Source organism: Idiotropiscis lumnitzeri, chromosome 10 (assembly GCF_059441095.1).
Source record: "Idiotropiscis lumnitzeri isolate Australia: NSW breed Sydney's pygmy pipehorse chromosome 10, RoL_Ilum_1.0, whole genome shotgun sequence".
In the NCBI taxonomy this organism is placed as follows: Eukaryota; Metazoa; Chordata; class Actinopteri; order Syngnathiformes; family Syngnathidae; genus Idiotropiscis; species Idiotropiscis lumnitzeri.
Window position 1 is genome coordinate 1,062,090 of NC_142400.1, and position 20,510 is coordinate 1,082,599.

The following is a 20,510-nucleotide window of genomic DNA, read 5'->3' on the forward strand; positions in this document are numbered from 1 at the left end:
GTTGAATTCGCTTCTAAAATGCTGACGTAAGCAATTTTGTCGGCAGCTGCGCAAGCGCGTTATCTCGCTCGTTTATTTTGACGTCACCTTGGAAAAAAAGCTGAAATCATTTTCATCTTCAATTTTCAACGAGTATGTCGACTTTTCGGATGTGCTGAAAATATTTCATGCGATCCGTGGTTCATCACCTAAAAAATTAAGTCAAAGAGCGAAATACATTTTGTATGTATACGTTTACTTTTTTTGTATTGGGGGAAAAAAACTAAAATCAGGAAAACGAGTCACCGAATGTCTTTGTAGCTTTTTATTTGTCATAATACCTTAACAGGCAAAAGAGAAAATATACGTTGCAAGTTTAAAAAAAAGAAAAAGAAAAAACACGTTCAACTTGCAAAAGCACTTAAAAAAAAAAAAAAACTCAAATCAAACCCGCCGCGTCTCGAACGAAGTGCAAAAGATGGAAGATTTATTCTTTTTTTTTAACATTTGATACAAACTCCAGATGCAAGAATGCTTCCTGGATATGTAAGGTGACTTTTGAAGAAGAGGAAAGAAGTGAAAGACGACATTTGCGTTCTAGGCCTCGACTCCCTCCAGAAGCGACTTGTATCCGCCTTCCGGATCGTCACGGCTCTGAAAAGCCAAACGACAACAAACGGCGTCGTTTCATTTTGGGATGCAAATGATGAGAAAAAAAAAATCAATAAAATGTCATTGTCGATTGATTTGTTGCGCTGGTCCACCTGCGGACGACCGTCAACGGGAGGTGGCTCGTTACCTGCTGCTGGTTGTCGTCGTGGTGGTGCCCGTGGTTGCCGTGGCAACACAGAGCTTTGAAGGCCAATACGCAGGAGCTGATAACCAAGCAGAGTTGGAGGACGCAGAGCACGATGGTGACGCCGTTGATGGATCTCAACAGCATCTACACAAGCCCAAAAAAAAGAAAAACTTGATTCTTGACAAAAGTCGGTTGACTCGCTCGGTGGAGGTTTGCCTTAAGTGGAACGCAAGTTGGAGGTATGAACACAAGATTGCGGCAACAACTTTATTCTCTTAATGTCACAACGTCATTCGCCTAATTCCTTTATGCGGAAAAATATTGACGTTTTCATTTTATAAAAACAAAACTTTCTTTGAAATATTTTGTCGGTTGGCCCTCCGTCCAGAATCGTCCTTTTAAAGCGCTTCCATCCTTGCATTTCACCACGACGTCCCCAAAAAAATATGCGCATGACGAATTTATAAAGATCATTTCAAGCTGATTATTTGGCAAATTTTCCACTCACGAGAATGAGGTCTTTCCCCTCCGAGCAGCGCTCCTGGTAGTACTGTTCTGCGGGACTCGGGGTGGTGCTGGTGCGTTTTCTGGCCCAATAATCGTCATAACTGTCGTCATCTCGGCACAAGCGCCAGACGTAAATATGGGACACGTTGATGGAGTAAAGGACGATGCCGGCGATGGCGAAGCCGACCCCAGACAAGTTCAGAATCGCGTTGAGCAACACCTAAAGCACAAACGACAAAACAACTGAGTTAGGAGACCAATCAAGGAAAATAAATAAAAGAAGAAGCATTGGCGTGTAAGATTTGTTTTTTTCTCAAATTCAATTCAATGTGAAGAGGTTGTGTTTTGTTTTTGTTTTTAATTAACTTGACAGGACTCCTGTCAGTGGTTGACGTTGTCTATTCCAGACGCACTTTGTTTGGTTTCTTTTTTTTTTTTTTATGTATCTTGGTATCAATTTGCAAGAATCATTTGTCTGCTTCCTGCTTTTATGTTGGAGCAAAATGATGGGGCCTCAAACAACGAAGGTCTTTTGGTAGCGACTCTTTCAGAATAAAATATCATTCTGGCTATTCGAGTCATAGAAACACTACTCACCAGACATGGACTGGGGAACTTCTCAGACAAAATGGACACGATGCCAAAAAGGATGAACTGCGATAGAAAAGAAAACACATAAGGCTATTTGGAAAAAAAAAATCACCATTTAAAAAGTGCATTTGATGCTTACTTGGCCATTTTGATGATCGCGCATATTAAAGTGAAGAATTTTGAAAAATTCTTAAATAATCCAACTTCATCCTTTAGAAGTTAGCTGTCTTTCTTACCATTGCTCCCAACCACGCAGGGAAGGCAGTTGAGTCCATTTGCCAGCTGGAGGCGGGCCCGCTGCACATGAGGATGACCCCCAGGCCGATGTTGAGCAATCCCACTATGATCTGCAGCGCCCCCAGAACGGACTGGGAGGTTCCCATGACGCCCTTCAGGTGCCGCGACACCGAGCAACACGCCGGGCTGTAGCATAGGCCCCCCAAGATTTGGCACAGGGGGGGCCAGCTACTTTGGGGGTTGCTGGTGAGTGTCAGGATGGTGACCCCGTCAGCCTTGGTCATGGCTACCGACATCGTGCCTTGAAAAACATCAATCGATTATTTTTGTGTTTTATTTTGAAAAAGGTTACGGAAGTCACGTTGTGCGTTGACGTACAACGTTCAGTGCTGCCACCAACGGCCATAACCTGTACTGCACTTTCGATACCGTGACTTGTTCTTAAACAGGATTTAACGCTCGTCGAACTTCGAATAAAATCGTGTACCATTCTCCAGTTTTGGGGAAACTGCCAAACTCCAGATGTGCCGTATCGTATGATCGCACATCGAGTATGTGACCCAGAAAAATACGCTGCGCCATTGTTTGGCTTCCAGAAAAAAAACACAACAACGTGGTGGAAATATATGACGCCAACAGGGACAAACAATTGCGATTCTATGTTACTTACTTGCTTCTTCGCGTAGATAAAGCCGGTGGAATATTTTCGGATCAAGTGGTGGCCGACGTCTGAGGAGCGAGAAAGACTTTGCTCTTGTTCCGGGAACGAGCAATCAAATGCTGCCTTAACCCCTTGATTGCTCTCCGCAGTTCACTGGACGCCAAAATGAAGCAGGCCTGCGCGTTCACAGTATTGAGCAATATTTCTGTAGCTGCCGCACAATTAATGTTGACATAGCAGAAAAAAAAAGATGAAGTGACGCCTATTGGCAGTGCAGCAACGGAGAAAAATGCAGACGCAAAAAAGGTGTTGGATATTATTTCATTTGTAATGATGCGTTTGTCAATCTTAATTGTCGCAACAACAAATAAGTAAACAACAGCAAATCAAAAAACACAAAATCAAAAGATCAGACACAAAAACACAATAATTATACACAGCAGCAAATTGAAAAAAGTGCAAAAACAAAACAGCAAATCAAAAATCACAAAACCAATTAACTAAACAAAAAAAAAAGCAATAAGGTAATTGCAAACAACAACAAAAACCACAAGTGACAACACAAGACATTTTCCTTTTCTTAAAAAAATAAAAATGGATTGTATCATATTAAGTTCTCAACAGGTGGAATTGTTGATTTTTTTGGGAGCATGGGGGTGGGGGAGGCAAATGAGTGAATCTGCGGGGGTGAAACCCAGAGTGTGTGCTGGGAAAAAACCCCAAAAATAATTCCCAAATGTCAGTGTAGGCTTTTGTCAACATGTCTTAACATGAAAAAGATTTTTAAAAAGTTAATGTAAAATTCCAAATGCATCCACGTTGAACTTCAACTCAAACCCACCGCATCTGTAATTAAGTGCAAAAAGAAGGAAGAGTTTTTGATTTTGGATTTTTACATTTGATTAAAAATTCCAGGAGCAGGAGAGCATGTTCCGTATGCGAATTGCACTTTGAAGAAAAAGAGGCCGACGACGGAACGTGTTAGGCCCGGACCTCCTCCAGGAGCACCTTGTACCCATCATCCAGCTCATCACCGCTCTGAAAAGTCAAAAGAACAACGAAAGACATCGTTTCATCTTTGGCTGCAAATAAGACCAAAAAAAGGAAAAAAGGCATCGATCATCATGTGAATTTGACCGCATATTGTCGGCACAGTGGAAGATGGGTTCGGGTTCATTTTAGGCTTTCGCGACCGGAAGTGGATCCTTACCTGCTGTTGCTTGTCCTGGTGCTCACTGTTGCCGTGGCGACACAAAGATTTGATGGCCAACACGCAAGAGCTGAGAACCAAACAGAGTTCCAAGACGCACAGCACGATGGCGATACCATTCAGGGCTCTTATCAGCAACTACACCGCCACCCAAAAAATAAGAAAGACTTTTGTGAAACAGAAAAACAACACTTTCTTCTCAAATTGCTCAAGTTGATTTATGAACTTCCTAATTCCTTTTTCTAGAAAAAAAACTGAACTGAAATCATTTGGAGATTTTGGTAACATCGACGTATTTTTTTTTTCTTTTTCTCTCATAACATGACAACTTTCTGATGCTTTTCTATGAGACTCACGCGAAGGAGGACTTTCCCCTCGACGCAGCGCGTCCAATATTCCTGCTCTGCGGGACTCCTGGTGCTGCCGGGGCGAATTCTGGACCCGTGCATGCCATAAAAGCTATAATCATTGCACACGTTGTAGGGCCACCAAATGTAACCTCCGTACATGTTCACGGCGTAAAGGACGATGCCGGTGATGGCAAAGCCGATTCCCGACAAGTTCAGAATTGCGTTGGCCAACACCTAACACACAAAAAAAGGTACACGTGAGTAATTAGTCAAACAAAGGGAAAAATGTTTCACAAAACAATGAATGAATGTAAGACATCATATTTAAATGGAAAATATTACCATTACCACAATATTGAAACTTTTTTTGAAAGAAAAAAAAACATTTTAAAAATGAATTTTATTTTTTTTTCTTTTCTTTTATAAATTAGAATCTAGAAAGAAACAGTACCTTTTTCTTATAGGGTAATTAAACCAAAATAAATCTGACTATTCCCATATCACAAATTCTTTTCACCTAAAATAAAACAACTGGAAGAAATTCTATAAAACTGGCAAAATAACAATATTTTTCTCATTTATTTTGAAGTAAAAAGCTTCTTTTCTTCAAAATGAACTTGAAATGACTCCCGTCAGTGGTTAAGATCATCTATCCCCGATGCATGAAAAAGACAAGACATTGAATTTTTCTTTTCTTTTTTAATATTTGCTGTAGCGTTTCGGTTGTTTCAATTGCAGCTTTTCTGTTGCGGCAAAATCGAGCGTCAAACGGCGACGGCATATAATGGTTGCAAATTTGACATAAACGAGTTGAGTCGCTGCACGAGCGAACAGGCGCTACTCACCAGACACGGACTGGGGAACTTCTCCGACAAAATGCAGACGACGCCGAAGAGGATGAACTGCGGCAGACAAGAAAGCGGCATGAGATCAACATTCAAATGGAACCAATGCAGTTTATTTTTTTGTTCGCGTAAAACGTCTGTGACTGTTTCGTTTGGAAGATTACAACCAAGAATGAAGGATCACTTTTCACATCATTTAAAAATTGCATTTAATGTGTTTAATGATTGTGCACATTGATATGTGGGAATTGTTTTTTTTTCCCTTTTCTACATCTTGATCCTTGGCGGCTCAAACGTAGAGTTTGGTGAGTTGGCAAACAACTTAAATACAAACAACTCAAAAATAACAACTCCATCACACAGTTTGTCTGTGCGCTTTGGGGTGTCGTTCTTACCAGTGCTCCCAGCCAGAATGGAAAGCCAATTCGACTCATTTGCCACCCGAAGCCGGCCCCGGTGCTGAAGAAGATGGTCGCCAGGCTGAGGTGGAGCAAGCCCACCGTGATGTGCAGCGCCCCCAGTACGGTCTGCGAGGTCCCCATGATGCCCCTCAGGTGCCGCGACACTGAACAGCAAACGGGGCTGTAGCACATGCCGGCCAAAATTTGGCACAGGGGGGGCCAGCAACTTTGGGAGTTGCCGGTCAGAGTCAACATCGTCACCCCGTCGGCCTTGGTCATGGCTACCGACATCGTGCCTTGAAAAAAAAACACCACCACCACCACAACGGTAAAATAGACTAAGGCTACATACGCACTGCAGGATTTGGGATTTTGTTTTTTTTTTTTGGGGGGGGGGATCCAATCTTTTGACGTGCTGGTTCACATGGCAACAACAAGTGACTTGAAATGTGAAGGCAACGCGTCGGTGAAGTGACACGCATGCGCACAAAGCACGACGTTGAGTGCTGTGCAAAGAGACGTCACGGCGCTATATTGAAGGAGATTAAAAGTTTCTACACACACGTGTAAGCGAACAAAAATAAACAAATAAACATACATTTATCAATCATAGCATTGAAAATGTATTTGCTGCCCTGTTACCTTATTCCGCTGACCAAATATGTTACAGTGACGGTCTGAAGTGTGCAGCTTTTATGACACTCTGGGAAGGTACACAACGAGATAAGTAAAAAAAATAAAATAAAAATACAAAATACATAAATAAAAACGTACATGGCAAGCTCTGTTGGGCGCATGGAAAGGACAGTAATCAAAACGAACAAACAAAAAATAACCTGACACTGTAATGGCAAAGGAATGTTACCGTGGTTGAATGAAGCTACATAGAATAGCTGTGAGCTGTTTGTGCCGTTCTTCAAAGAGCTTTTAAATGTTTCGTTTTATCGTAGCTGCAACAACCAGCAACCAATTGCGTAGCGCGAGTTCTGGCGCCAGGATTTGTCTCTTCTTCTCTGTACGCAGTTCAACTCGAATAAAAATGGAACATCGCCACTCTCTGGCAATTTTAGAAACTGCACTGAAAATAAAGAATCTTGAGATATGAACGAGCCAATTTATATAAACAGTTAAATGTCATGCAAATAAAATTCTCTGTAACACATGACAGTACATTAAATTATATTGCATCACATGTGCTAAACGGATTAGCTGCAGTTATACCACAAATGTCGACTTTGTGTTTCACGTTTCAAGTGGGATTAAAATGTAGAGTCAGCGATTTACAATGCGCAGTCGCGGCCGTCTCCTTCGCAGTGTGTCACGTTCTAAGAAAATAAAACCAAATCAGTGATTTATTTGATTGTACTTGTTATTTTTTAGAACATTATTTGGAAAATATTCCTTACATAAACGTGTTTATGATGAACCAGTGAAGGCACTGGCTGCCATCTTGCGTTGCCACTGTCCAACACACCAGGAATGACTGCGAAATGTAAACCTAACCTCTGTAAATCACGATTCATCATACTGAGGTAATCGAATGGTCGCGGAAAACTGAAGTTGGTTCTTTGAGCAGCTCAGTGGCAACGTAAGATGGCTGCCCTGTGACTTCAGCCGTGGGGGGCTCATCAGACTCCTAAAACCATTTCTCCCCAGAAAATGCAAAAAATAAGTGAATTACATTCTGATATGTATGAATAATTTCATTTCAGGCGAAATAATTTATCTGTTTAACTAAGGATGAAGCCAGAATCGTGAGACTTTTTCGGTGCAATTTTTGTTTTAGTCAAAATATGACTTAGGGCATCATTTTTAAGAGGCTGCTGATACAAATGTCTGTGGTTGTAAGATCGCTTCCTTCCATATTTTTTTTCTTTTCATTTCCTCATTCTACATCGTAAAAGCAAGCTTGGACATTTTTGATGGATTTCTATTTTTTTTTTTTTTTACCACATCTCCCACTAGGTCATATGACAAAGTGATCACATGCGGGAGTTGGCGCTCAACCTTACTGGTTATTTCTGCACAGTGCACAGTGATAGTTTCATAAAACAAAATTTGCATCGATTCAGAAGCAACACACAACACAAGCAGGACCAAAAGCAACATTTTGCTGAGCTTCGTTTCCTCAACTTTTCGTTGGCATGGCTTGGCACAAGAGTGTGACTTTTTGCAGGACTTTATTCTGGTGTAAATATTGGACTATTTTATTTCTTATGACGTGCTTTTTTTGGGGGGGGGTGTAAGTCTTTATTTTGTGTGTCATTCAATTTCAACTTTCTGATTTTGACATTCAATTAAAGAGTGTTTTTTGAATGGCGCTTGATTGATGCCAGCTGTCTTTATGCAAATGCCTTTTTTGGGGAGGAAAAAAAATGGATTTCCTTTTTTGTTAAAGTTCAATGTGCTAGTTGTCCATTTCTTCTCATTTTCGTTTCCTCATTTCACATCATGATTAAGCAAGCTGGCAAAAGAAAAGATTTTTTTTTTTTTTTTAAACCAACCAGTCGTGTTCGGACAAGTATATCTTTTTCCGGTATTCCACAGTTATGCAAACAAATAAGTTGTATTGTTAATTTTTTTAATGCATTTAAACTCGCATTGTTTTTACATTTCCAAAGTATGACATCATGATGTTTACGTTTTCACCGACGTGATGAAAAGATATGTTATCAGAGGATGTTTGCCTGATTGTTACTCTTCAAGAACTTAGTCATAGGAATGTTTTTTTTTTATTAATCAAATGCAATACACTGAATTCATTAATTAAAAAATTACATGTGCTTTTTTCTGTTTTGAAATGCTTAATTCATTATTATTATTTAAAAAATACTTTACTATACTAAACAAAATATTAGCATTAAAACGTGCAAGATTATGAAAAATATTTGCAATTTAAGATTTTTAAAAATTCACCATGTGCTAATAGTTTAAATGAAAAAATAAAGACACGTGACATAAGGTAAAGAAACCATCTGGAAAGACATCAGGTACAAAGTTGAATTGCCTCATCGTTTGACGGGTCAGTTTTCCAGTCACCTTCAAGCGGGATTAACAAATAAAAACACACCTTGCCTTTTTTAAGAGCCTTCTTCTTTTCCTCAGTGATGTTCTCAACAGGCTTCAATCTCCACCGACTGACAACAGGCAAGAAACAAAACTTTCATAAATTGTCAAGTACTTTTTAAAGTGTCTGTGAGGAAGTGGCGTGTGAAGCACAGTTGATGTTTGGTGGGGGGGGGGGGGGGGGGGGGGGGGGCGCTGCTGCGGTGGTTTAGCACCAGACGATTTTCATTGGGGTGGGGGCGTGGGGGCAATGAACCAAATTCTTTTTCACTTTATGGCCATAGATGACAGCAGGAATCGTTCTTGTGTTGCGCTAAATTAGAATGCTTCTGATTTGATTTATTATTTACCTCTACTCGTTTCAACGTTCAACTACGGTCGTCATCCGGAATTGTATAAGTCCTTTTCTTAATTCCAGATACAAGAGTGCATACTTTATAAAGTGCAGTTTGAAGACAAAGCGGAAGATGAACACGAAGACGACGGCGTGTATTAGGTGACGACTTCTTCCAAGGATGACTTGTCTCCACCGTCCAGATCACCACAGCTCTAAAAAGTCAAACAATAACAAAAGGCATCGTTTCATTGTTGGATGCAAATGTGATTAAAAAAAAGAATCATAACAAAATAGAAGTAAATGCTCATTGTCTAAATACTTTTGAGTGCTGATCTCATCATTATGAGTTAATACTTTTAAGTCCAGGTTGAAAAGTTTGGTGTATTTTGGAAAAATAGATTTAAAAATGAAAAGTGAAAAAAAAACAGAAAAAAATATATACACTGTGTATGTTCTGTATCAATTGCTAGAGCTCTATTTTTTATTAATTTTGTGAATTTTATTGTATTGCGCATTATTATTGTAATGAAAACCTGATGTGACAGAGAAAAGAGGAGAGCAAGATTTGTAATCAGCGCAAAAAAAAAATATATTCTGGTCAACTTGTGGAGGTAGTTTTGCAAGTCCACCAACAGGGGGCAGGCAAACATCTTTACACAGAAGATGACTTCCTACCTGCTGCTCGTCAAAATACTGTCGGTTGCCACGGCAACATATAGATCTGAAGGCCAACACGCAGGAGCTGATAACCAGGAAAAGTTCCAAGATGCACAGCGCCAAGGCGAAGTGGTTGAAGGCTCTCTGCAGCGTCTGCACAACCACAAAAAAAAAAGACTGGAACAAAAAAGAAGACTTTGTTCTCGTTCAATTCCGAGTGAGCCCACTCGCTTGACAACATGCATTAATCGAACTTCATTTTACTCATTATTTTGTCAATGTTTTTTTTTTTTTTTTTTTAATCTCGCAAAAGTAAGACCTTCTCTGAAATATGATGCCACAAAAAAAGACTATTCGAGTAAGGTCCCACCTTTGCATTTTCATGATGACTTTCTGGGAAAAAAAACATGTAATCCCACAAATTTCATTTTCTTCTATGAAAAAGTGCACTTGTAGGACATATTTGTTTAATGTGACTTTTTATTTGGAAAATTGGATTTTTTTTCATTTTTATTTTACCATGATGTAAAAATGCCTTTTCAATTTAGCAAGATTAGGATCACTGTTTGCAAAAACAAAGAAAAAACCCCAAAACATTAATTTGGCAATGTGAGTAACCCCCCAATAAGGCCATCTTCTTAAACCTCTTTCTGCTGGTTTTGAATGAAAGTGAGCGTCTACTCACAAGGAGGAGGTCTTCGCCTTGGATGCAGCGCTCCAAGTATTCTTTGTCGCCGTCGACCTCAATGTCAGTGTCAATGCCCAATATTAGATCGCATTTCTCCCAGACAAATATTTCAGGCACGTTTAAGCCGTAAAGGACGATGCCGGCGATAGCAACTCCGATTCCCAAGAAGTTCAGAATGGCGCTGACCAACACCTCAAACACAAAAAAGAAACAAATCAGAAATTATGACCGATGATGAAATTCAAAATACATTTTAAATGACATTTTTTCATTTTACAGAGAAAAAAATGAAATATTCCACATTCACAAGACAACAGTTTTATTTTAAAAATTGATGTTTTTCAAATGTAACTTTATTCTTATAGAATTTACTTTTCCCCCTCAAAAGAAAATCTGACTATTCTCGTATTACAATTTGTTTCTGTATTCATCTAAATTAAAAACATTTTCATTGAATTCATTCAATTATGCTTGAAAGCTTTTCCTCATCTATTTTCACATTTTTTTTCCAAAATTTTAAATGGCTCGTCTCTAATTGTCATAACCTGACATATATTTTTTTAAATTTTTGTATCAATTTGCGAGAATAATTTGTCTGCTTCTACATTTCTGTTGTTTGAATCATTGCGCCTCAAACGACGACGGCGGCTTTAACAGACGAAAATATAATTGGAGCAATTCTGGCATTCGACATCAACGTGTTGAGTCGCTGCGCGAGCGAAGAGGCGCTACTCACCAGACACGGACTGGGGAACTTCTCCGACAAAATGCAGACGATGCCGAAGAGGATGAACTGCGGCGGACAAGAAAACAGCAAGAGATCAACATTCAAGCAGAACCAATCCACTTTTTTGTTTGTCCACATTGCTTCTTAAAATGTCCGTGAGTGTTTCGCTTTGAGATTACGACTGTTGAAAAAAAAAAGAATAAGAAATAAGGAGGGAGGGATTACTTTTACGTCACTATTAAATAAAACTTCATCCTAGGAGGCTGAAATGTCACCCATCTTGGTTCCAGACACATTTTGTTAAATGGCCATCAGTCCAAAAAAAATGTATTGCTGTTTATTTCATTTCACACTTTCTGAGTGGGCAGACCCCCAACTACTCGTTTGCAAACAATTCCAAAGTGACTTTTGCAACACAAAATCAGCGCTCTTTCTTACCGTTGCTCCCAACCAGTGAGGAAATCCATTTGAGTACAACTGCCAGTTGTACGACTCCTTGCAGCACATGAGGATGGCACCCAGGCCGATGTTGAGCAAGCCCACCATCATGTGCAGCGCCCCCAGAACGGACTGGGACGTCCCCATGGCGACCCTCAGGTGCCGTGACACCGAGCAGCACAGCCCCCCCAAGATTAGGTACAGGGGGGAGCCGCTACCTTTGGGGTCGGTGCTGAGTGTCAGCGTGGTGAACCCCTCCGACTTGCTCATGGTTACCGACATCTTGCCTTGAAAAAAACAACAACGGCGGCGTTCAAACAAACAAAGTGGCATGGCGTCGCGAACACGAAGCAGCCAACGGCAATGACGTCACTGCCGTTGGGCTGCAGCCGCTCAAGGAAAAATGGAGACCACTGGTCAAGATATGTCGATGAGATGTCGACGGACTAGCTGGAGCACACACAACGCAAACACATAAGCTGAATCTTGTTTGCGGACAATTGTTGGTGAACCAGAAAGTTTACAATGTGGAAGAATACTCGTATAAAAAAAAAATAAAAAAGAAAATCAATCTTTTATGATGGGACGTTTTAAGTCCTTTTGCGGGAGGTCCCGCCAGCCGTGACTTTGCGGCACGGTGCTGCCACCAATGGTCATAAAGTGTACTGCATGTTGAAGCTCACAATTTTCAAACAAATTTAGCTCTCAAAGCGACAAGTCAGGCGTGACACAATACAAGTCAATAAAAATACTTCCGTGTCTTATTTGATCGATTTTGGGTTGAAGTCCACAAAAAAAAAAAAAAAAAGTTTCATTCCGGCACACAAAGCTTACGTTGGGCTCATCGCAATCTGCAGTCGTCCTTTGTTTTACATTTGCGGGTAAACTTCATGTGGGAGTGACAAATAAACAGCTTAAAGCAAACACACCTTGGCTTTTAAGAGTCTTCTTTTCCTCAGTGATATTATCGACCGCCTCCAATTGTTCCCAATCCACAACAGGCACTGAACATTTGTGATGGTGAGGCAACGCACTTCCCATCATGCTTTGCAACGTTCTTTGTTCATAGTTGTAAATAGTCGGGGCTCTTTATTTGTTTTTTTGTGAGAGTGGCTGTCATATCTTTTTGATGATTAGACAAAGTGACAAAGGAACTTTTTTGATGAATGGACACGGCAGATGACAGACGAGTTTGAACGTTGGCTCAAGTGTGTTGTCGCATGCCAGTTGTGGCCGATAGCAGCTTTGGAGTGAACGCGCGGAGCACAATCTTGGTAACAAAATGTATCGCAGATTTTCACCCATTGAGACTGGAACGTGTAAACTGGGCTCCAGTGTTCCTCATTACCTCGCGTAAACATCTGTCGTCGTGGCCAGGACAATTATGGTCTGAAGGAGAACGCGGCAGGCTCAGCAGGACGTAGATGGCACGGTCATCCACATAAGAGTGGAAAGAAATTTCAATGTTTTCGTAGGATATGCCCTCGGGGCTGTAAATACGATGACAACAGCAAGGGCCCCAAAACAGAACCTTGTGGAACACCATACGACAGAGGGGCAGAACGGGACACAGCATAACCGAAAAACTGCAAAAATATATTGCACAGTTCAGGGGGGAGATCAAATGACGGGGTTTAAGTGCAGAATCAATAGTTTTAAATAATCGATTGTGATGATTAAGACCTAACAAGTGTTCCCTTGGGACTCTTCCAGTTTTGCTTTGCAATGCCAGTAGTCTTTTAGGATATGAGAAGAGCCTGTCTTTTTTTCCACCTGTGTTCAACTTTGCGACATGGCTCCGGTCTTACTTTGTGACGCATACACTCTGCCGCTGTTAAACATACTACAAGTGAGTGCTGCCGTCTGATTTCGAAGCCCCTCACTACTCGTCGGTTCTCGGATGCCTTTCATCAGCGTTATGCTCCCTCTTCAAACAGTGGAACTCAGCTCTTGGTTCCACTCAACTTGCCATAATAATTTGAATTATGTGGCTGACAAAAAATGCCATTTCTAACAGGGACAGCAAAAGTTCATGTTTATTTCTTTAATTGAGCCAATGTACATAATATATATCATAGAGTATTTTCGTATAATTACATTTTGTACAGCTCGGAGAGGCTCCTGCACACCCGTGACAATTTTGAGGATAAGCGGTTTGGATAATGGATGCACATGGAAAAAAATCCAACAGCATAAAATAACCACATACCTTGATTTCCCCCCACCCTTCTGCCCAATTAATGGACACTCACAAAAAAAAAAAAACATTCAAAGATGATGCATACCTGTTGAACAGCAAATCAACAATATGTGCAATAACTATTTTGTGCATGTTTTCACAAAAATCAACCTCCTCAAAGACTTTAATATTCAACTATTATATTTTACCTGGGAGTCATTCAAATTGCCCAAATGGTTCACTCACCTTTCACGCTGAGAAAGTTGGTCCTGGATGCGTCCACATCACAACGGTCACTTGTCCAGTTAAGCCCTGAATATAGCTATGTTTTTGGAGGACATAAATTTACTAAACCCTCATGAACTTTAAATGAAGTGTCAACGCTGCGGGGGGAAAGAAATCACACTTGTTGAGCTACTTCAGAGATGAATGGCGCGCGGCCGCCATGACACGCTCTTCTTCACAATTGTGGCGCTGGTGAACGCTGTCTGCCACCCTGTGGTTAACATTGGTATTACATCCTTTAATGACTCAGCAACAGTCGACGTTTTCATTTTGAGAAATTTATTCAGGGCCGCTGCGAGGGTCGGCGAGGAGCACCAGTTGCCCCCCCTTTGAAGGTTCCTCACACCGACAAGACCAAAAGATGACGAACTCGGCTGTGAGCTGATCAATAGTGGCAGAGTTTTTTTTCTTCGGTCATCTATCCAGTAAACTGGACGTGAAAACTTGGGAGTAAATCTCCAGCAGTTTGCCTTTGAAGGTTGCTAGCAGGAAACACTAAAAAGGAAACTTCTCACCAAAACAGTATAAATTGTCTTATTGGTTTCAATACAAAATATGATAATATAATAATTCTCCTCTCGTGTGATGTTAAAAAAAACCTTGAAAATATCCTCAAAATTACTTTTCTCCTAAAAATTGTATTTGTAATAGATTAAAAAAACTGCTTTAAGTCATTACACACTGAATTCAGCCATTCTTTCCCATACCACTAGAGGGCGCCATTTGGTACGAAAATTTGAGAATCACCGATACTGGCGATTACCTATTCTCTCTCCACATTCGAACAGCACGCCTACACACTACGGAGTGGATAGTGAGCGATTCTCAAGCCAACCTGTCACTGCAATTAGGGACGCTCCCTATTCGCACAAGAGCTCCACCCACATGTGAGGCGGCCAATCACAATCCCCCAGAGTGAAATCTCTCCAAATGACAAAAAGTCCATCCATTGACAGCGAATTCGCCAGGCGGGAGGTAAGGCCGAGGCACGGTAGCGTCGGCACAATGGGCGTCCCGCAAGGCGGGCGCATGCTCGCGATTGCTCGTGATGTTTGTACGCGTTCTTGCCATCACCTGATGACTGACGCCGGCTCAATGCACCGACTGTGCGCTCAAATGGAAAGCATCACGGCACCTATTCAACATTGCCAATGTCCACTTTGTCAGGGCTGTGAAAAAAAAAAAAAAAAAAAAAAACGACCGGAGGGATGTAAAACATTTGCATCTGGCACAACATATTGGAGTGACGCAACATCTTGCACAAATGTTCATCAACACAAGATGGAGGAAAAATTAAATACGTATAAACAATAGTATCAAAGACTAGTTAATCGAATGTTTTGGTTTGAATTTTCTGCTTTTGGAAGAAGCAATTGAGAGCCAAAATAAGCATCTTAAGTTGCATATTTTTTGAGCAAAGGGATGAAGTGCAATAAATAGTGATGAAGAGGCACAGACCGGTCAAATGCAAGGGCTTACTTTTACGCTTTAAAAAGGATGAGGACGGGGATGATTAGATTATGAATATGGATGGACGGACAATGACGGAAGGGTGCCAAGATCGCAAACGGAGGACGGAACGGCAAAATAGGGTAAGGTACCCATCTATGTCGAAACCCACACGCATGTTCAGAACCTGGTGGCAAATATTTGATGAATGGACAGAAATCACCAAATTCTGTCCGCTGATCTTGTCCAAAATATAACAGGTAGATTGGTGAACAGCTAATTGTTATTTGGTCCTCATTTCAACATGGTGGTGCACGACAAACAGCATTTAAACGTTTGCCGCCACTGGAAAGCAGACTCGGACTTGTTTGGAACTTTTTTAACATGACGCGCATCGTTCTGGGACAAAGATAGAAAAGCCACAACCACGTGATTACAAGGCAGCCAGGGTGTTTCCACGCTCGCTAAAATATCCTTTTCCTGCGAGCGAGGCAAATTTGGTTTGGTGAAATCAAATTAAATCCACCGCAGCAGTGCAAAAACACACACAAAAAGAATTCATATTCACTTTTAATGTTTATTCGGACAATTCAGGAAGAATAACATCTACCACCATTTAGCAATGTTTGGTAAATATGAGGAAAATGCTGTTCAGATATAAACTGTCTTATACGATACATCATTTGATTATCGTGGTTAATAACAGCACACACGTTCATCAAGTACGGGAAATAAATTTGGAAAAGGCGTCGCACTTGTGTTAGTTGTGTACGAATAAAGTCAGAACAGGACAAATGCTCTCGAGTTGCACAAAAACTAAAAAGTCTCAGAGTTGAGCATCACAAAAATGTACGATACTTAAAATTTGATAGCAACTGGACAAAAACTGTCGGACGAGTCAGTCTCGGAAGACAGAAGGAACAAGTCGCTTCAAACCAAAAACGGAAGACTTGCTGTGTTTTCTTTTATTTTCTGGGTTCTATTCATGATCGCCGCTCCTCCCAAATTCCAAGTTGCCGAATGAAACGCTCTTTCAGGGCGGAATTTCATCAACGTTAGAGTTGGATTCTAAAATTGTCACTTCAAACCAAACTGGCAGACTTTCTGGGCATCACTTCTTGAATTAAAAAAATATATTTCTAGGATATGTTCGCTTTGATGACTGCTTCAAGACTAATTCCAGGATCTGTTGTCCTTTTTTTTTTTTTTTTTTGGAATGTCACTTTCAGAAAGATTTTGTGGATCTACTCATTGCTTCCAAATCTCATGTTGTTTTGTCGCTTTTGGGGAGGAATATTCAAAGCGTTGTGACATTTTGATCTTAAAATGGCAGACTTGCGTCTTCTCAGGCATGGCTTCCGAACACTTTTTCTACTCAAGACAGACTTTCCACCAAATTGCAAGTTGCAGAGCGTAACTGGCTTATCAGGACAAACGGCGAGTTCAAAGGCACATAGAGAGAAAAGTGTCGCGGCATGGAGGCGTCAAGTCTCGATGTGAGCGAGCCGTTAGGCCGAGTGAAGGCACACGTGCAAGTTCTTGTGCTCCTGCCAGTAGTGCAACTCGTCGCTGAAGCTCCAGGCGCACGCCAGGTCCTTGCTGGTCTTCACGGTGTGGACGGCGCAGTCGCCGGGCACCTTTTCGAACAGCATCTCGGCCAGGGCCACCACGCTCATCCTCTTCTGGCTCTGGATCAGCTGGCGGACGTGAGCGCCGTCTACCGGCTCGGGCGAGGCGCTGTAGGACACCACCACGTTGAGTCTGTCGTCCGACGTGGGCACCTGGAAGCGGCTCCTCCCCGCGGGGCAGTGGTAGTTCTTGGGGGCGAAGAGGCCCGTGGGCGACTTGAAGACGCGCACCGACCAGCCCACCCAATCGTACTTTTTCTTCAGCTTGGCGACGATGGCGTCGGCCAGCTGCCGGTTGCTCCAAGCCGGGTTGTCCCTCACCAGCCGTCGAGCGTCCAGCTCGGCCTGCTTGGGGAAGCTCACCACGCAGTCCTCGATGACGGCGTTCATCTTCTCCTGCACCACTTTCATCTTCTCGCCCCAGTCCTTGAGCTGAGCGTCTTCCTCGCCGTAGCCCTTCAGGGCGGCGTGGCCCAGGAGCGCGATGATGCCGAGGCAGAAGAGCTTCTTCAGACGGGCGCAGAAATCCTCCAGGGGCCGGCGGCTTTTCTCCTCGTAGTTGAGGATGATCTCCAACACCGACTCGCCCGAGAAGTTGTCGCCCGTCACGGCGTTGTAGAGCACGTGCAGATTCTTGTCGCCGCCAGTCTTCTCGAAATGCTCCAGGAAGAGCTTCTTCTTGACTTCTCGGAACTTGGCCTTGGCGTTGAGGATGTCCATGTATTTGCGGAACTGGTTGGTAATGTTCTCCTCCACCGAGAAGTAGGTGGCATCCATGCCGCTCTTCTTGATCTCGTCATGGATGCGCCGCATTTGGTCGGAGATGGCGTCCAGGCGGTCGCGCACCTTCTGGAACTGCTCTTTCATGAAGGCCGCCTCCTTGCTCTCCACGTTGTCCAGCGCCAGCTTGACGATGGGCGCGGCGATGGAGAAGACCGGGAAGAGGTCGCCCACGATGCTGGCCACAACCTCGGCGCCCTGCTCGAAGGCCTCCATCACCGTCTCCACCATGTCCTTCTTCTCCGCCACGAGCCTCTGCAGCTGCTCGGTCATCTCTGGTGTCGCCGCGATTCTGTCAAAGACGAAAACATCAAAGGACCGAAGTCATTCTTCATATTGAAAGAGCAGCTAAGCAAATGGCCACATTAATGCTAAGCTAACGCGCTACATTGCGTTACTGTCTGATGAAAATAAAACAAGTTTACTTTTCTGCAACAAAGCTGACTGAAAGGTTGACCTGATTGCAGTTACGACTTTCGCTATCATTTTGAGTCCAAAAGTTAAATTTTATACAATGTTTAAAATTCAAGGCCACCTTTCAACGGCCTTAATTCCTCTGCAAACATCACTGTATGCTTTTCAAAGGCAGTTGGCATTTGCTAGACTATCGCCAGATTCTCAACAAAACGTCACAGCTTCAACCTCGTCCGCTTTATCGTTACACATGAAAAAGATATCAAAACGTCCCCTCTAAACAACCAAGCCGCTCCTCCAAAAGCGGATACGGCAAGATATCGAGATGTGGGGCGAGATTAACGAGAGAGATGAAACGAGAGCGAGAGTGGTCAAACCCGCTGGACCAAAAGGTGCTGGTTGCCGTGACAACCAGGCAGTGGAAAATAACCCGTCTGCCCGTGTTGCTCCAGGGGATTTCGTGATGGACAACAGCACCGAGGTTGTTTTCTTATTCCCCAGCCTGCTCTCATCAGACCGTGCCGTTATTATTCTGTTAACTCTGACTATGAACACCCAAGGTACGCTGAGCTAGATTTCTTACGTCATCGCCACGTCGCGACCGAAACATCAGTACACTCAGGGACATTCCATTAGGTACACCTGATGACAAGAAACTACAAGAGATGTATTTTTCGGAGAACGATTTTGTTTCACTTTTTTTAACATTGTAATATGATGCGCAGAAATGGAACGTTTTCCCTCATTTCTACGGTGCCTCCGAGAAACCAAACTTGGCAAGTCTACCACCAACTCCTTCAGCACAGGTGCAACCAATACGACAACTTTTAGTATTTCCTTGAGCGACAAAGTAAATGTACTGTATTTGGCACACATGCTGTATTCATGATGTCGAGGAACTACATTTGCTAAGTTTGTCTCCTTCAGGTATCCGGTGCAGAAAGATGGCGGCGAAACATGGCAGCCTCCTTCAGGGGAGGTGTGCCCAATATAATCTAATTTGCGATAATGTCACCTACAATAAATGTACAATGATGTGATAGGACTTTTTTTGCATATATAATTAAAATGTATAACTTTTTGAAATAATGATCACTGGGGGAAAAAAATCAACCAATTTGTAAGCACTGTCCCTTCAAGAACGAGTTTCCTGCATGATGTCAAATAACTTGTTGGAAAAAAAACCTTAAAAGTCACAAATCAAAACTGAATATTTATTGGCAAACATACAACATGTGTACCCTCCAAAAGCGTAAAAATGATAGAGCATCGTACATCCAATATTGTTCAAGTGTCCATAAAGTCTGCAAAACAATATCCGATCATGTTGGCACTCAAGGGCGAGCTGAAAGCCAACAAACAGGCGCTTAATGAGTTCTCATAATGGCCAAGATATCGATCGACAAGCTGAGAGGCGAACAAGGCACGTTAACAAGATTGTTCAAAACCGCACACGAGCGAAACTTGCGCACACGCAAAGTCAACACAAGACAAGCAAGCACCAAAACCTGGGCGGTGACGTCATAACCAAGCGCTTGAGAAACCAACGCCCAGTAAAGTTAGACACAACGCTTTTTAATGTCGTTCTACTGCCAATATACGGACTTTTATCAATTAACGTCAGCAAAAGTAGCCACTCAAATAAATTAAAACCGTTTGGTTTGTGTGTGTGTGTGTGTGTGTGTGTGTGTTTGACAGTAAGCGCGACACTCATCGATCAAGTAACAAGAAAACGAAACATAATCGATAAAAGTCGAGTTGAAAAGGTCAACGGTGAGCTTATGTGGGACAATATTGAGTCAATTCGCAACTTAGTGGTACTCACCTCCTCTAAAAGAAACAGCAACAACGAAAAGTTTTGATAGAGAAGACGTCGAAAACTTCCACCAGTGTGCTTCCGTGTTTCGATCACGTGATCAAGCCGCACCCGTTTTGGGAGGTAACAGCAAGTGACGTCATCCCCAGGCGGCCCTCCTCCACCCACTTGGTCAACTTTAAGCTAAGTGGTTTACTTATTGTCATTTCAGACATTTTTTTACTGTTATATTAAAAATGGCGTGACAAAGTGTATGCAAGACATGAATTGGATCGACAGATGGTTTAGGATATATCTTGGCAATAATAATCATCATAAAACGTGATCAACTAAAAACTATGATTACGGTTATACTAGAACTGTTGTGGAAATAATGTTGGAAAGAATGACTGAAAGATTGCATGTTGTGGTTCATAGGACCCTTGCGTGAACTTCCCAAAACATCAAATCACCTTAAAGCCATTTT

General features: G+C 42.1%; 4 protein-coding genes across 11 annotated transcripts; all 4 read right to left on the reverse strand.

Annotated features, from left to right (window-relative positions):
- Positions 1–289: 289 nt before the first annotated feature.
- Positions 290–2,944, reverse strand: LOC148328455 (uncharacterized). The gene is made up of 6 exons (XM_088306933.1): positions 2,784–2,944; positions 2,113–2,414; positions 1,883–1,939; positions 1,287–1,505; positions 779–922; positions 290–633 (listed from the first exon to the last, which is right to left on the reverse strand). Exons 2-6 carry the CDS (start codon positions 2,407–2,409, stop codon positions 577–579), a joined length of 774 nt encoding a protein of 257 aa, XP_088163059.1. The 5' UTR covers positions 2,410–2,414; positions 2,784–2,944; the 3' UTR covers positions 290–576.
- A 137-nt stretch (positions 2,945–3,081) lies between these two features.
- LOC148328456 (uncharacterized) lies at positions 3,082–8,813 on the reverse strand. Of its 8 annotated transcripts, none has more exons than XM_088306930.1 (7): positions 8,651–8,813; positions 6,223–6,283; positions 5,575–5,876; positions 5,180–5,236; positions 4,341–4,568; positions 3,985–4,122; positions 3,082–3,812 (listed from the first exon to the last, which is right to left on the reverse strand). In XM_088306930.1, the coding sequence occupies exons 3-7, from the start codon at positions 5,869–5,871 to the stop codon at positions 3,756–3,758; spliced, it is 777 nt and encodes a 258-aa protein (XP_088163056.1). In that variant the 5' UTR covers positions 5,872–5,876; positions 6,223–6,283; positions 8,651–8,813; the 3' UTR covers positions 3,082–3,755. The 8 variants fall into 8 exon arrangements, with proteins under 8 accessions (XP_088163056.1, XP_088163057.1, XP_088163050.1 ...); XM_088306931.1 differs by having other exon boundaries at positions 8,656–8,812; XM_088306924.1 differs by lacking the exon at positions 8,651–8,813 and adding an exon at positions 6,446–8,643.
- A 29-nt stretch (positions 8,814–8,842) lies between these two features.
- LOC148328457 (B-lymphocyte antigen CD20-like) lies at positions 8,843–14,164 on the reverse strand. The gene is made up of 6 exons (XM_088306934.1): positions 13,919–14,164; positions 11,494–11,780; positions 11,065–11,121; positions 10,326–10,520; positions 9,659–9,793; positions 8,843–9,195 (listed from the first exon to the last, which is right to left on the reverse strand). Exons 2-6 carry the CDS (start codon positions 11,773–11,775, stop codon positions 9,139–9,141), a joined length of 726 nt encoding a protein of 241 aa, XP_088163060.1. The 5' UTR covers positions 11,776–11,780; positions 13,919–14,164; the 3' UTR covers positions 8,843–9,138.
- Positions 14,165–16,691: 2,527 nt separating this feature from the next.
- On the reverse strand, positions 16,692–20,219 carry rpz4 (rapunzel 4). Its single transcript, XM_088306901.1, has 2 exons — positions 20,054–20,219; positions 16,692–18,106 (listed from the first exon to the last, which is right to left on the reverse strand). The coding sequence occupies exon 2, from the start codon at positions 18,085–18,087 to the stop codon at positions 16,915–16,917; it is 1,173 nt and encodes a 390-aa protein (XP_088163027.1). The 5' UTR covers positions 18,088–18,106; positions 20,054–20,219; the 3' UTR covers positions 16,692–16,914.
- Positions 20,220–20,510: the final 291 nt, after the last annotated feature.